At 34.8% G+C, this 16,266-nt stretch overlaps 2 protein-coding genes across 2 annotated transcripts in view; both read left to right on the top strand.

Annotated features, from left to right (window-relative positions):
* Nucleotides 1-16,266, top strand: part of LOC105349194 (micronuclear linker histone polyprotein) — a 47,511-nt gene that overhangs the window by 25,833 nt on the left and 5,412 nt on the right. Inside the window, exons 10-12 of the mRNA XM_066081834.1 lie at nucleotides 13,464-13,531; nucleotides 13,930-13,990; nucleotides 14,127-15,578. Of these exons, the coding sequence (XP_065937906.1) occupies nucleotides 13,464-13,531; nucleotides 13,930-13,990; nucleotides 14,127-15,578 (1,581 nt within the window). The remainder of the gene's footprint in view (nucleotides 1-13,463; nucleotides 13,532-13,929; nucleotides 13,991-14,126; nucleotides 15,579-16,266) is intronic.
* On the top strand, nucleotides 326-5,009 carry LOC117689868 (uncharacterized). The gene is made up of 2 exons (XM_034472176.2): nucleotides 326-2,850; nucleotides 3,291-5,009. The coding sequence occupies exons 1-2, from the start codon at nucleotides 435-437 to the stop codon at nucleotides 4,301-4,303; spliced, it is 3,429 nt and encodes a 1,142-aa protein (XP_034328067.2). The 5' UTR covers nucleotides 326-434; the 3' UTR covers nucleotides 4,304-5,009.

Here is a 16,266-nt window from a genome sequence, read left to right as displayed (position 1 = left end):
CTTATTTTCAAACGTAGTACGTCTTTGAAAGAGTTTTACAGTTTATTTTTATAGCTTTTTTTGGCAGACATAGTCAAAATAAAGCAACGCATAGTTTACAGTAAATCTAACTATCATATATGTTGAGGATGAAATCCAAAGGCATGTACATTAGTGATCCCTTGTTATATTTGAATTAATATAAAACATCTAAAATGTTGTAGACAAGCCATCTAAAATGCTGTAGACAATACTTAATAGAGATTAAATTAAACAGACCTATCTGAAGAAAGGAAGAAAACCGTACCTTATTGCAACTATATAATTATGCAAAATTGAATATTCTTAATATTTTCCGCGGTACGGAGATTAGCGGAAAATAATTGTCTTGTTGATTCGAGTAGAAAATTGTATCCAATGAAATTCATAGTTACGAGTCACGTGGTGACGAGTGTATGATTGGTGTTCGAATAGCACGAGAAATCAGTTCTAGCCCGTCTTCTTACAAAGACGCATCAATCATTGACGAATACGGGGATGCCGGTATAAGTTCCGAGGTTCAGCAAATAATTAGCTCCGAAGTTAAAAAAGCAGTGGAATCGTCCCAAAATCAAATTTTAAGCAGCATGAAGACTCTGATAGACAGCAATTTCAAGAATTTTCAATCGTCTATGGAAACAACACAGAAGGAACTCTCGTCATCGCAGTTAGCGAAAATAGAGGAGAACATTTTTGGCAGTTATAAGTTTAAACGTCATGGAAACGAAGCGCAGTACCGGGGAAACGCACAGGTCATCACTAAGCTGAGGGAAGCAGACGCCAGTTTGGACAGCGCCAACCTTAGCGTTGAAAACATAAACTCCGCCCGGACAAAGATTGGTGAAGGAATTGAACTTTTGAATGAGAGGCAGAAATTGATAAAAATAGCTGATTCTAGTCCTTTAGGGTGGAAGGTAGTAGCTGAATACCAAGCTAATCCCATCGCTGACGATTCTGACGATGAAAAAAGAATAAACAAGGCGCAAAATAAAGCAGAGAAAAAGGACAAACAACAAAAGGCACAGCGGAAACCAACAAACGACTATTCAAGGCCACACCCATACAAGAAAGACAACTCTAGGTCACCTACGGTCAAGCCAGGGACGTGCTATCGATGCGGGTTTAAAGGTCACTGGGCGAGAGACTGTAGAAGGAAGCTCAACGATTCGGCAGAGATAAGTATTGTTACATGTAATACATTCAGAAATTCAGATAACAATTCAGTTTCAGAACAAAACTATTCGAATTCACGCCTGTCGACGTCGGTCACGGACGAGTGCACTACTAACAAGGTAAGCCCTGTCGGGCATTTAAATAGCTGTTTATCAAGGTGGGTTGAAACAGGTGTGGACAATTACATTAGAGATATAATTTCTCATGGATATAAAATTCCTTTTAAAACAATTCCAGAAAGTGTCGAATTAAAAAACAATAGATCCTCATTAGAAAATGTAGAATTTGTTTCGTCAGAAATCGAGTCTTTGTTGGCAAAAAATTGCATTTCAGAGGTGAGTACTAAGCCAAGTGTGGTCAATCCGCTTACTGTTGCATATAACAGATCAGGTAAGCCTAGGTTAGTCCTAGACTGTAGACATGTGAATTTTCATTTGCATAAATATAGGTATAGATATGAGGACGCTGAAGTAGCGAGAGACGTGTTTGATATCGGTGATTTTGTTTTCACATTTGATCTTAAGTCAGCATACCATCATATTTCTATATTTGCAGAACACAGGCAGTATCTGGGCTTTAGCTGGAATATCAATGGTCGGCAAAAGTACTATGTATTCAATGTTCTGCCTTTTGGTTTATCTACAGCTGGTTACATTTTTTCAAAAGTTACTAGGCATTTTGTTAAGTACATGAGGTCCAATAATGTCAAAATTGTCATGTATTTGGATGACGGTTTGGGAGGCAGTTCTTCACAGTCGGACGCTTTTAGAGTCAGTTGTTTTGTCAGGGATGAGTTACAAAAGTTTGGATTTTTGTTAGCTCATGAAAAATGTCAGTGGTTTCCGTCTCAAAACGTGAATTGGTTAGGTTTAGAATGGGATTTTCAGAATGGTTTTGTCAGGGTGTCTCGGGAGAGGATAAGTAGGACAATGTCTTTAGTAAATGATATTTTGATCAAATCAAAGCGTTCAAATATGTTTTGTGTTAGACTTATTGCATGTCTGACGGGTCAGATCATAAGTATGAAAGCTGTTTTTGGAAATGTAGTCCGGATTATGACTAGATTTTTATATTTTTGTGTAGAGACGAGGGCTAGTTGGAATAGCAAAGTATTGTTGTCAGAAAATGCAATTCAGGAAGTTTTGTTTTGGTCAGAAAGCATAAAGTCATTGAACTGTAGCGGTGCATTGTTTAGAAACATTGATTTATCAGAAACGAGAGATTTTGAATTATTCAGTGACGCATCAGATGTAGGTTATGGGGGTTATATTAACCCAACAGTTCAGCGTTCAGACAAGAGCTCCTCACAGCAGGGTGGGGATATAGTCCTACAGAAGGACAGAGTTACTGTGTCTGGTTCTTGGAGCCAGAAGGAATGCAATAAGAGTTCTACTTGGCGAGAATTAGAATCAGTTCATAGAATAATAAACACGCATTCAGATGACTTAAAAGGTTTGTCTCTGGTTGTTTACAGTGACAACAAAAATGTGTCTCATATTTTAGAGGTTGGCAGTAAGAAAGAGAATTTGCAATTAATTGCTTCTGATATTTTTCAGTCATGTAGTTACAACAAAATTACATTGATTCCAAAATGGATCCCGAGATCGGAAAATCAAGAAGCTGATTTGATCAGTAGGCAGACTGATAGAGATGATTGGGGTATTAGAAATTCAGTGTACAATTATTTGTGTGAAAAGTATGGTCAGCATGACATTGACGCGTTTGCAACGCATTACAATACAAAGTGTTCAGTATTTTACTCAAAATCTTGGTGTCCTGGTACTAGCGGCATTGACGCATTTAATTTTTCATGGACGGGATCAAATATGTGGCTTGTCCCTCCACCAGTGTTTATTTCAAAAACAATCAAAAAATGTTTGTCAGAAAAAGTGGTAGGGACACTAGTTGTTCCTAGGTGGATTTCAGCTCCTTTTTGGCCTTTGTTACAAAACTGTTCAAGTATTTCAGATTCGTTAGTTTTGCAAAGAACTCATATAATAGAGAAGGGAAGATATAAAAAGGGGGTATTTTGTAATGATCCCCTTCAGTTTGACATGGTCGTTTTCAGATTTAATCATTAGATTATTTTATTTTGACAGACATCGGGATACGACAAAAAATAATTGATGACGTAGCCAGAAGCGGAGCCGGAAATAACGACATTTTGAACGATTTGGCATACAAGATGTCCGACTATATTCTTCAGGGGAAGAGTTTTAACACAACGAAATCTTACCATAGTAGTTTTAAAAGATGGAAAAATTTCATTCAAAAAGAAGGATTTGAGTGTTTACCCGCACAACCTGTTCACGTCGCATTGTATATTACACAATTATTGGATCAAGGTTCATCTTCTCATGTGGTCAATCACGCAATCTATTCTTTAAAGTGGGCTCACGAATTACATGGATTTGCCGATCCTACCAGCAATTCTTATGTCAAGTGTCTACAAGAGGCGGCCAAGCGCATCGCAACTCCCAAAATAACCAGAAAGGACCCTGTCTCATCTGATATATTGATTCGTTTGTGCAATTTATATATCGAATCTACGGATGTGCTGATCGTAAGAGACTTGGCCATGATTTTGTTGAGTTTTGCCGCTTTTTTGCGTTATGACGAATTAAGTAGCCTAAAATGTTGTGACGTAAAATTTGTTGATGATTATTTATGTGTGTACATTAATAAAAGTAAAACTGACCAATACCGGCAAGGAAACGAGGTGTTGGTCGCAAATGGTTCCACAAGTGCTTGTCCTGTGAAAATGTTGCAAAAATATGTTATGTTGGCAGATATTAATTTGTTATCTTCAGAATTTTTATTTAAGCCAGTTTTCAGATCACATGGTATTGCAAAGTTGACATATAAAAACAAAAAGATTAGTTACACTACTGCAAGGGAAAACATTATTTCCAGGCTCAAAGAGGTCAGTTCTGGTTTAAATTTAGGTTTACATTCGCTTCGATCAGGCGGAGCTACAGCTGCAGTCGGTTCAAATGTAAACGAAAGGTGTATTAAAAGACACGGGCGCTGGAAGTGCGATTCTAGTAAGGACATGTATGTTGTAGATCAGTTAGAAAACCGATTGGCAGTTTCCAGAAAATTGGGGTTATGATTATCATAAAGTTTTTCACATTTTGGTTTTGAATTTATTATCAAATGTATGTTATATTTTGTTTTTTCCCTGATTCATTTCGTCGCCTCACCCTAACTTTGGTGTTTTTCTATGCATTCTGGGCTAGTCGGCAAATATATATTTGCTTGTCATTTTTGTAAGAATAGATAAGACTTAATATTTTCCGCGGTACGGAGATTAGCGGAAAATAATTGTCTTGTTGATTCGAGTAGAAAATTGTATCCAATGAAATTCATAGTTACGAGTCACGTGGTGACGAGTGTATGATTGGTGTTCGAATAGCACGAGAAATCAGTTCTAGCCCGTCTTCTTACAAAGACGCATCAAATTTACATCAATAAAAAATTGTTATTTTTTATTTTTTATTATACTATAATTTAGAAGCTTAAAAATTTTCATATTTTTGTTGTAAAGTCCCTGCACTACCCTTGAGACGGCGCGCATTTGCGACTTTGACATGGTTTGGGACACAGGTTTCCAGAGATTTTTCTATTTAATAGTTTTTTATTTCTGGTTTTTTCTGGCCGGTCACGTCGTCGATGAAAGGTTCAAATATTTGTTTAAAAAAGGGTGAGGCAGTGATTTTTTATATTACAGTATATGTACATGATACAATTTTGTATTGTTCAGCTTAAAATAAACTTCCGGCTCCCCCGTATGCATTCTGGGCTAGTCGGCAAATATATATTTGCTTGTCATTTTTGTAAGAATAGATAAGACTTGGAATTTTAAACGGTTAAAATGAGTTAAACGGATCATTACGTATGCCGAGATTAAAATTATGTCAACAGTACTAGTGTAGAACTACTACACCTACATAAAGACCCTGTAAAAAGTACATGTTTATATCTTTCATATGATTATGTTTTAATATATTCGATCAGTAATTACAATGTACCATCATTTCAAGATACATTGCCATAGTCCGGTACAGCTCTTTACACAATTGCTCTGAAAAAAATTAGTTCCATTCATTTTCAGCAGATACAACATATCGAATGTACAAGTGTTTACAATATGGAATAAAAATCACCTTTCCACAGGAAATGTAAATGTGAAGTATTTATATTCCTACACTAGCTTCCACTGAGTCTTTTCACGAAAGTATATGCGGTTCTTCGTTAGACATATTTTTTCACTAATGAATATTGCTTATATTATTACAACAATTATATGACTTTCATGATTATTGTTTGACGGAATAGTTATGCAATTCCTGCATCATATTTCTGATCCCATTCGTGTAGACTCTTTTTAAGCACAGATGTGTGCGTTGTTTGCGAGTGACCCAAGACTTGGAGGCAGTATTTGCTACGGACATGAAGAACTATATATACCAGTTTCTTAATAAGTTAACTTATAGATCGACTGAGCACTGTGAAAATTGAAGTCATTTGAAAGTCGAATGTCTTGAATATGGGGTAACCCATATCTATTCTTGTTTAAAATGTGTTTTATCATGGATTAAAAATATATTCCATGCGGGTACATGTATCATAGAATATGCAAAATAAAACTTGAATCCCGACAGATGAAAAATAAAACCAGTTAAAGCAATAAGAGCTGTATTATTTAGAAATTTATTTTGCTGCAAGGGCTGCTAGTATGATAAGTCTGCATATAACTTTAACTTTAACAAGAAATCATATTGACGCAAGCGTCAAATGGGCCGCAAAAAATATAATTGTTGTATGAATCATTGGTTGTTTAATTACATAAAACACACCACAAAGAAGAAAATAAAAGTTGGTTGTACTAATTTTTATGGTAAATTCTAATATACTTTCAGCAACTTGTTTTGAAGTTTAACATTTTACTATAATCATAAAGAATAGAGTTCGTTACTGTAAGCATTTCTAACGGTAATTGTATGGTTTTGAAATAGTTCATACTTTGGCAATGGTCAATATGATTTCTTGTTAAAGTTAAAGTTATATGCAGACTTATCATACTAGCAGCCCTTGCAGCAAAATAAATTTCTAAATAATACAGCTCTTAGATACATGTACCCGCATGGAATATATTTTTAATCCATGATAAAACACATTTTAAACAAGAATAGATATGGGTTACCCCATATTCAAGACATTCGACTTTCAAATGACTTCAATTTTCACAGTGCTCAGTCGATCTATAAGTTAATCAGAACACAGAATAACTTGTTTACCTTCATTGTACACCTACCCCCTACCCCCCCCCCCCAGTATTTCATTTTTTTCTTCCTCAGATTTTCTCTGAATTTTCTGTAAATTTAATCTTTGTACAATTTTTCTAGACCTATCACTAAATAATCAGCAGCAGTGTGTGAATTTGTGATAAAAGACATTGCTACATGGTCATTAGTTTCTCTCCAAATCAATGATAAATATCTAAGATACGTCTTTTATTTATAGTATTTAAAAGTTTAAAAAAAAGAGATAAATTTTAGGTCTGAATTTATCATAAGATTAATTTAGAAGAACTGTATCATCACGGTGAGCTAAATTCTTTTGGAAGTTGGTAATATGGTTATGTTGAACAGTTAAAATCGCAATTTTTGGACTTCCTTGGATAGGGAGATATCTGGAGACTTTAAGAACAGGAAAAGAAAACGACTGAGCTCCAGGAAACACAGGTGGAGATGATGACCGCTTTTCGTTAGAGAGCTGTTCCAGGTACATGGCATTATGATAACTTTCAGGTGTTCTCACCAATTCACTTTATCTCCCAAGTAAAAATACATAAACTGATATGCATATTGATTGCATTGGTGTTTTTGTTATTTATTAGTATCATTTTGTTAAAGGTTATATAGGTAATGCTTATTGATAATACTTGACATGATTTACGTACATGGTTTTTTTTTCCAAATTCATATTTGTCATTCAATGTATTAAACTTTAGTGCAATACAACAAATTAACTATTTATACAGTAAAGTGTGTTTGTAATAAAATTCATATGCATTAAAAATGTTGATATCTGTAAATGGCCTTGAACGTTTTGTTTCTTTTATCTACATGTAAATACTGTTTAAAAGTTTCTTTTTCCCAGGATCACAATGCATATGTTTTCATGAATTTTAACTGACAATGCAACACATTAAATAAAATTGTTTAGAAGTTTTCTACTTGTTAAGAGTCATTTAACGAGAACTGGACTTTCGGTGTGATGTAACTATATCTAGTTTGCTGCTCATCAACATAAGCTACCAAATACAAATTATTTCAAATTTGCCAAATGATGCCCATCAATATCAAAAGACTGTCGAAATGTAAAAGTTTTCATGTTTCGAAGGCCTGCTCTAAAGTGTGAAAATTACTCCGTTTCCACTCAAATGTTTACAGAGCCTTATACATGTATATTCTAACAAACGTTACGTTTTGTGTATTGATATCTATTAGTCAATGACTAGGCAGTTAACCATGCATGAATAGACCGTCTAATTCTGATCGGGCTTGGCCTTGTATAGCCTTTATCACGTGACCCGCTAATCAATATTCATGAAGTTAAATGGTGCGAACAAAAACATTACACGGTTTCCGCTCAAAAAGACGATGATGCAGCTAACACAAATTTATCGATGTCTTAACAGTCAGACGTAAGTATTTAAACAACGCAGATTGTGTTTATTCTGTCTAAAAATAATGGTATGTAGTATGTAAAGCAGAAAATAGCTCTCGGAAACGGCGAAGTGCTGAGCACGTGTTGACATAACTACTCAAGACACATTAATTCATTGTAAATAGAGTTGCAAGTTACATATAGACGACAGATAGTTGTTTTGATGTTTATCATTACTGGTTGAATAAATTCCCCGTAGTATTTCTGCTGGATAGAAATCCTTGTATACATACAAAACACTGTAGTACAGTACCGTACTAAAATAAACATCAAGATTTCCATGTTTCAACAAACCCTTTATATATTATAAGATACTTCAACAATCGCATAGGAACATACTATAACAATATCAACAACAAATAAATAACTATAACAATATTGGAATAAATAAATAAATAGATAAATAAATTATTTAATCAGCAATGTTCATGGTTCGTAATAGTATAATAGAATACATATGAATTAATTTGAAAAAAAAAAGTACTGGCACGTATATAACATACAAGTTTCATTTACTTTCAGACAGTGCTGCAAGAAAGCAAGATGCAGAAAAGGCTACCCAATTCAAAGACAATTACCAGTAAACCTATACTACTGTTTAGTATGATGTCATTGACCTCATTTCTGAAGATGGTGAGGGGAAAGAAGAAGATGAGAGTGAGGATTGGAAACTGAGAGAGAACAAGGAGAATCGAGGAATCTTCACCCCCGGGAAGTCGTTACCTGACAGAGATGGGGGTGGGGAATTCTCCAAGTCGAGGAATCAGAGGTCATCCCTTCAGAGCATGTTTTCTCCCTCCCTAAAACAAATGGGTATTTCAGCATTTTGTAATTTAGTATTGATTTTGTACCTTTCTTGAAAATAGTTTATATATGTGTGTTTTAATGGGCATTTGAAAATTTCAATGTGTACTTAATGAATTTTTGGTATGATTTTTTATCATTTTAAATTTTTTGTTGAAAATTTTAGGTTTTTTTTCCAAACTTATTTATTATTTCATAAAACTAAAATGCCTTAATTAGTAATTTAGTAATGAAAAATGGATGTGCATCTACCTCACCTATTTCATTATGTATGTGGTTCCCATCAGTTGGCTTATGTGTACTATATATGGTGGTCAATTATAGTATATATTTATATGTAAATAGATGTATGACTGATTTCAGTTTCCTGTCCTGTCTGTGGATTATCTCTTAGAGAAGGCGCCATGAATGACCATCTTGACTTGTGTCTTGGGGGAGAAAGAAAAAGTCTGCTCTTAGAAAGTAAGTTGTCGATAAGGTCTGACATTTTAGTTTGATGTGTTCAAAATTAAAAATATGACACAGCAAAAGTTTATATGAGTAAAAAATTGGTAAATGTTTAATATAGTCTAAGAATAATGCAAGCATAAAGATTTTAATGTGTTAATAATGCTGCCAGCTGAAAGTATTTATTTTAATTTAGATGGAAAATTTTAAATTTTGATAACAAAGAAATATAATTATATTAAGTTTGCACATACTATGTATGCCATTTGTGATATATATGTGATGTATATTATATACCATCTAACCTGAGACATTGATGGATAAGTCACATTCATCATATTTGGGACTTGATTTGAAATCAAATCTTTCAGACCAACTCCAAAAAGGAAACCAATGGCTAAGTTAGTCTACAACCTGATGTCAGAGAGAGACATCAAGAAAAAGCTGAAGGAGGTGGGACTGTCAACAGCTGGGGACAAGAAGGTATGGTAGATGAAGATGTAGGTAGAATGGATTGATACAGTTTCAGGGATGAGTCATAATATTAATGCAGTCAGTGACAGTGTGAACGTCTTGCACAATATGTAGATGTGCAGAATATGTTTAAAGGTGTTCCTTTTTCAATTTCAATTTTGTAAACTTAATGTTTTAAAAAGAAAAGAAAACGTAATGGATTTAGTTTTTAAAATAACCAAGAAAAGAAATTCTCAATTTTAAGTAATCTTATTCAGAAAGTATTTTTTAATTTTGATTATAAAATCTTAACAAACTTCTTTTACCATTGTGACTTAAATTGGAATTCAAAATGGATTTAACATAAATATAACACATTTTATACACATAATTTAGATCCTACTTTTATGTAAGTACTTAATTCGGTGATTCAATCATTTTGAATCAAATGGAGAGAATATAAAATCACGATCACCATATTTTTATTATAGTTTCATTTAGTTTACATCTGTCTGAAAAATAACAAGAGGCCCATGGGCCACATCGCTCACCTGAGGAATAATAGGTATGATAAAATCAGCTTAATTGAGTCATAATACAAACTATCTGGACAATGTACAATAATACATGTTGATTCTGTATAAATAAAATCCATTTTCCCCTGGATATTCTTATGTTTATAATCATTAGTCCCTTTCCTAACAGGATGATTTTATAGTCATATCATATGTTGAGTATTGCAGTTCTCAAAAAGATCCTTAACAATAGTTTATATATGGGATATAAACGTACATCAACCTCTGAACCTTCTCGTGAGGCCAAAGAATTGTCCTGGGGCCAAAGTCTTAACAATTATAAAGAATCATCTGGCTGATTAGTTTCTGAGAAGATTTTTAAAGATTTACCCTATATATTCCTTTGTTAAGATTTGACCCCCCCCCCATTGTGGCCCCACCCTACCCCTGGGGATCATTATTTTCACAACTTTGAATCTACACTACCTGAAGATGCTTTCACACAAGTTTCAGCTTTCCTGACTGATTTGTTTCTGAGAAGAAGATTTTTAAAGAGTTACTCTGTTTATTCCTATGTAAAACATCAACCTCCCATTGTGGCCCAAACCTACCCCCAGGGTTATGATTTTCACAAATTTGAATCTACACTATCTGAGGATGCTTCCACACAAGTTTCAGCTTTCCTGGCTGATTAGTTTATGAGAAGAAGATTTTTAAAGATTTACTCTATATTCATTAGTTAAACTTCGATCCCCCATTGTGACCCCACCCTACCCCCGGGGGTCATGATTTTCACAACTTTGAGTTTACACTACCTGAGGATGCATCCACACAAGTGTCAGCTTTCCTGGCCGATTAGTTTCTGAGAAGAAGATTTTTAAAGATTTACTTTATATATTCATATGTTAAACTTCGACCCCCCATTGTGGCCCCACACTGCCCCCGGGGGTCATGATTTTCACAATTTTAAATCTACACTACCTGAGGATGCCTCCACACAAGTGTCAGCTTTCCTGGCCGATTAGTTTCTGAGAAGAAGATTTTTAAAGATCTACTCTAAATATTCATTTGTTAAACTTCGACCCCCCATTGTGGCCCCACCCTCAGGTGAGCTTAAAAGGTTAAGTTTACAATACAATAAGTTGTTAAAGTTGGTTTCTGGAAGAACAGACTTTGAAAATTTTCTTGATAAATATTGACAAATTTTTTACTTTTTTAATCTTTAGTTTTTAAGATCTGTGTACAAACATAGAATTGTGAGCAAATCTCTTTATCTTGCTTATAATTCGAAGCTTAACACTTAAATATGGTTAGGAAATAGAAATTGTAAACAATTAAACACAAGAAACATGCACTACATGTATAACAAATAAAGAACACAATTTATTTTTTCAAAATGAGTCATATATATACATGTATATACCTACATATTTCCGTCAGCGATATCAAACTCTATTTAAACTGAATAAACTCGAGAAAATGCCGAGCATCTCAACAAAACCTATTGCATTAATCTATCATTACGCAAAAGATAATGCCGAATTACCAATAGAATGGATTGTATTTCAGTAGGCACCTACCCCTACATCAGATTTTGCTTAATTTGCGCAGGTAAACAGTTAACTGTTTGATTTACCGAAGTCTCTGTTTGATTTAATACATAAAAATCACGAAATACAGACGATAGTTTCCAGGTTACAAAGCATAAATAATGAAAACGAGACGAAAATCAGAACAAGCGAACACCAACGTCATGTGTGTAAACTGTCAACGCATTGAAATATTTAGCCTCAATTTACTTCACAAAATCGGCACCAATATATTTTGCATGTTTCAAAATTTCCCTTCATACTTGAACTGTTGCACAACACGCAAATTCATCATAGTCAGATCGACCCTTTTCCGTATAATGTCATGGCTGTTTTAAACAAAGAACCTCGTTTTAGAAGTATGGAATACGAGTCTAGGTAAAATGGGTATGCAAACCCGGGCCTTGGCAAAATAAAAGCCGGGGAAAATCGGCAATCGTCAATTCCAAATGCGCATTATTTTGCAGCAATATTTACAGCGAATACAAATATACTAGTCCATCAAATATCCTGATATTTTAATGAGATTTGCAGATTAATAGCTGCCAATCTTTTGTTTTGCCCTGGCCAAGTCTTGCCTACCCATTTTACCGGATGCCGAGCCCGAAGCTATTAAACTGATTGAAACACGCCTTTCCTTTATTATTATTTTCGTAATAAGTCAGATTTGAAACAGAATTACCACTTAATTTTTGCAATTTATATTTTCCTTCCCATAACATGCATAAGGATAATATATGCTAAACTACGTTGAATTTGTCTCGGTAGTTCTTGAGAAGAAGATTTTTAAAAATGCACCCCCCTTTTTCTACAATTTCAAGGTTTTCTCCGCTTTGAAAACAGATCGGACTTTTATTTCTGCAATTTATATTCGCCATTCCATAAAGATGCTTTGTGCCAAATTTGGTTGAAATTGGATAAGCGGTTTTAGAGAAGAAGTTCAAAATGTAAAAAGTTTACAGACGGACGGACGGACAGACAGACGGACGACGGACAAAATGTGATCAGAATAGCTCACTTGAGCTTTCAGCTCAGATGAGCTAAAAACGAGATTCTAAATTACGCGAGATGCTCTCCTCGTCATTTTACGTGGATATTAATTAGGAATCTGCAGTACCTGTATGACTGTGCAGAATTGCATTTTGAAGAGCTTGATGTTTTATTTTTGATGTCAAGAATAGACTTCCCTGTATATATGAGATCTGCAGAGACTAGGAAGCACTGGAATAATATGGTGTTTATTTGCAGACTCTGGTCAGAAGACATCATGATTTTGTGATGCTGTACAATTCTGAATGTGATGCACTGAAGCCCAAGTCAGGTAGGTTTATATTAATATGCATTTACTAATATATACATATTAGATTTGTATTATTTAGCTTCTCAGTGACAATGCGTGCTTCAATCAAAAAAGAATATATCTAGCTTCTTGAAGTGAAAGAAGTGCCCAGGACCCCTCAACTGAACGAAAATAAAAAGAAAGTTGAATAATATGCATTTTCTAATACCAAGTTTAAGTGTTTGTTGTATTAAGACCTCGTATTTGTTACAAATATAAAAAAAGGGCATGTTCCAGTAATCTAAACTAACATTGACTGTGATATTATTTTTAATGGTAAAATATTTTGAACCTTAAAATTATTTGATGAGAAAAACTGGTTCATTTATGCACCACATGCTACAGTCTACTTTTAGAGTTAGTAATCCTCATTTCCACTTTTATTTGTAGTGCAGGAGATAGTGAAAGAAGTGGAGAAAACGGAGAACATTAGAAACAGGAGCAGGACAGACCACAGTGTAAGGAAGCGTGGATACACCAAACTCCTTAAACAGTCCATGTGTACTCTTTTGTTATTCAGTGTATCATATTTTACATCAGATTATGAACTGCTTTATGCTAGCTTAGTAAAAGTATATGTTCATATTTAAAAGATTCTTTGGTATATTTTTCATTACATGCTTATTTTGATCAAAAGTTTTCTTATACCCATCTTTTTTATTATTCAAAAAAAATACATAGACATGTGATATGTGTATGTTCAATGTTGCTGCATTATGAGAAAGAAGCAAGCAGCTGCATTTTGATTAGAGACATACAAAAACATATGCATCTAATTCATCCTGTGTGTGAGTACCAGTGAGTAAGGTTTTAGGATAAAACCATTTGTATTAATGGTACTTGTATGTATTTTCAGAGGCTTCTTATTGAGAAAAATAGTTCACCTGCCACTATAGAAAAAGCCCAGAAGATTTACAGTAAGTATTCTAATAAATAACAAGGGATAAAATGATTGCTACCGTACTTTTTTTTATACTTGGTATATATAAGAATTAAGATTGCTGTATGTAGGGTCACCTCAGCTACAGTAGTTTAACCATGTTATGATTTCAGTGAAAAAACACAAGTCCCATTTCTCTGACTTGATAGCTGAGACAAAGAAGAGAATGAGAGAACAGAGAATGAAACAGAAGAAGTCATCAGACGGAAATCCAGGCCCAGAGAGTGAGACAGAGAATTCAGTGACTGAGGCCAGTGACACGGGGACAGTGGGGACACAGAGCGAATCTGAGGGGGAGGGGAGGAGGATGTCCAGTAGGAACAGGAAGAGGGTAGGGATGGGACAGTGCGACGAAGAAGAGATGTTGTCAAGGAATCAGGATATTATTAAGATGTCCTCCCAAAGCGAGACTGAGAGTGGGACTCAAAGGAAGTCAAGCCAAATGAAATGGAAAGTCATCAGGGAGGAAGACATGGAAACGGAGAACTCAGGTGGAGATGGGAGTGAATTGGAGGTTGTTTTGGTGCAGAGTGAGACTGAAAGTGAAAGGAGGATGTCGGTGAGGCATCAAGGGAAGAACATGTCAGATCAAGGGAAGACTGGTAGAAGTTGTGTGGAGGATGAGAGTGAAAGTAGGATGAAGAAATCTAGAAATTCAAAGGGAGCGAAAAAAGAGGTAGCAGAAGTAGATGAAGATTCTGACCCAGTTTCTCAGATTGAAACGGATGGAAAATCAAGGCGGAGGTCAGTGAGAAACCAAAGCAAAATTGAAAGTAGCAAAGCTACTGAAAATGAAAGCACTGAAGATACAGAACAAAATAATCAAAGAAGAACTAGAAACAGAAAAACTTCTGTGAGTGCAATGACTAAATCTACAAATGAAGCAAAAAAGCTAAGTGGACAGGAAAGAAAACAGGATAGAAATATGGGCAATGAACTAAAAGAGAATAGACATCAAAACCATACGCCTAAAAGGAGTACACAGAATAAAAAGTCAGATCCAAATTCATCTAGAGGCAAGAAAGCTTACACTGAGATAGATACGGGGGATTCTTCTGAAGAAAAAGTGACTGAAATGGAGGTGGAATCGGATTTTCAAGAACAGGATGAAGGCTCTGCAGAAAAAAATAAACCTGATTTGTTGGACATGGTGGATAGAGCTGACATCTCGTCAACTCTTCCAGGAAAAAATGGACATTCTAAATCCAAATCTTATAAGAATGAGGGAACTTTCAAAAGGAAAAAGAATTTAAAGCGTAGAGAGAATATCGATATTGAAGATGAAATGGTGGATAAACAAAATGGTATTAATGAGGAGGACGAAGAAGTAGAACTTGAACCAAGTACTTGGTTAGAAGATAAAGAGAAAGAGACAATGAAAGATGACAAACTGATGGAGAGTTCTAATGGAGGAAAACAGATCTTCATTAAAGACCAATCAGACAAAAGTGTTGGTATTGTTGCTGATGGGTCTGGTTATGCATCATTGCAGACAACACCAAAGTCAAAATCAAAAACTTCTGATGAACAAAATGAGTCTGGAAAATCTGATAATCCAGAGAAAGGTAGTATAATCTATTGTTTTATTCAGTAGTATATTCTTACTATATAACTCTATATAGACAAATAGTGAATAATTGTAATATTAGCTCGTCCAAAAAATATTGACCGGTCAATATTTTTTTGATATTGACCGGCTAGGAATAATATCTAGAGAACATTCCCTCTATTTCAAAAAATTGCCTCTGATTTGTTGATTGGTAAACGATGACGTAAATAACTCTTCGCAACTCCAAAACAAGGTGACGTCATAATAGACAGTCAGTCAAGGCAAGTAAACAACGGATGCGCAATGCGACGGTTTACTATCATAACGGATATAAGGATTTGCGAAGTACTGTGAAGTAAAATCAGGTAGAACATCTGTATGTTAATTCTTACGGTCGGCGGAATATCCCCAGTGACCGTTTGATGCTGAGGATATTTTGGAAATGAACTTTGTACAAAATTGAATTTGTGAATTCTTTGTTGAGCTGAGAAAATTACGGCTGTCTGTTTTGGAAATGAACTTTGCACAAAATTGAATTCGTGAATTCTTTGTTGAGCTGAGAAAATTACGGTGATCTGTTTACAATTTTTTTCTTAAATTTTGGTTTATTTCTTCATATAACAAAACAAATGTTGACTGTGTTTTCAGGCAACATTGATTATATTAGCCCCCTTGGGACGAAAATATTGCCCTCCGCTTCGCGT

Source organism: Magallana gigas, chromosome 4 (genome assembly GCF_963853765.1).
Source record: "Magallana gigas chromosome 4, xbMagGiga1.1, whole genome shotgun sequence".
NCBI classification, from domain to species: Eukaryota; Metazoa; Mollusca; class Bivalvia; order Ostreida; family Ostreidae; genus Magallana; species Magallana gigas.
Note: the sequence above shows the minus strand (reverse complement) of the source record. Positions and strands in the feature narration are given on the sequence as shown.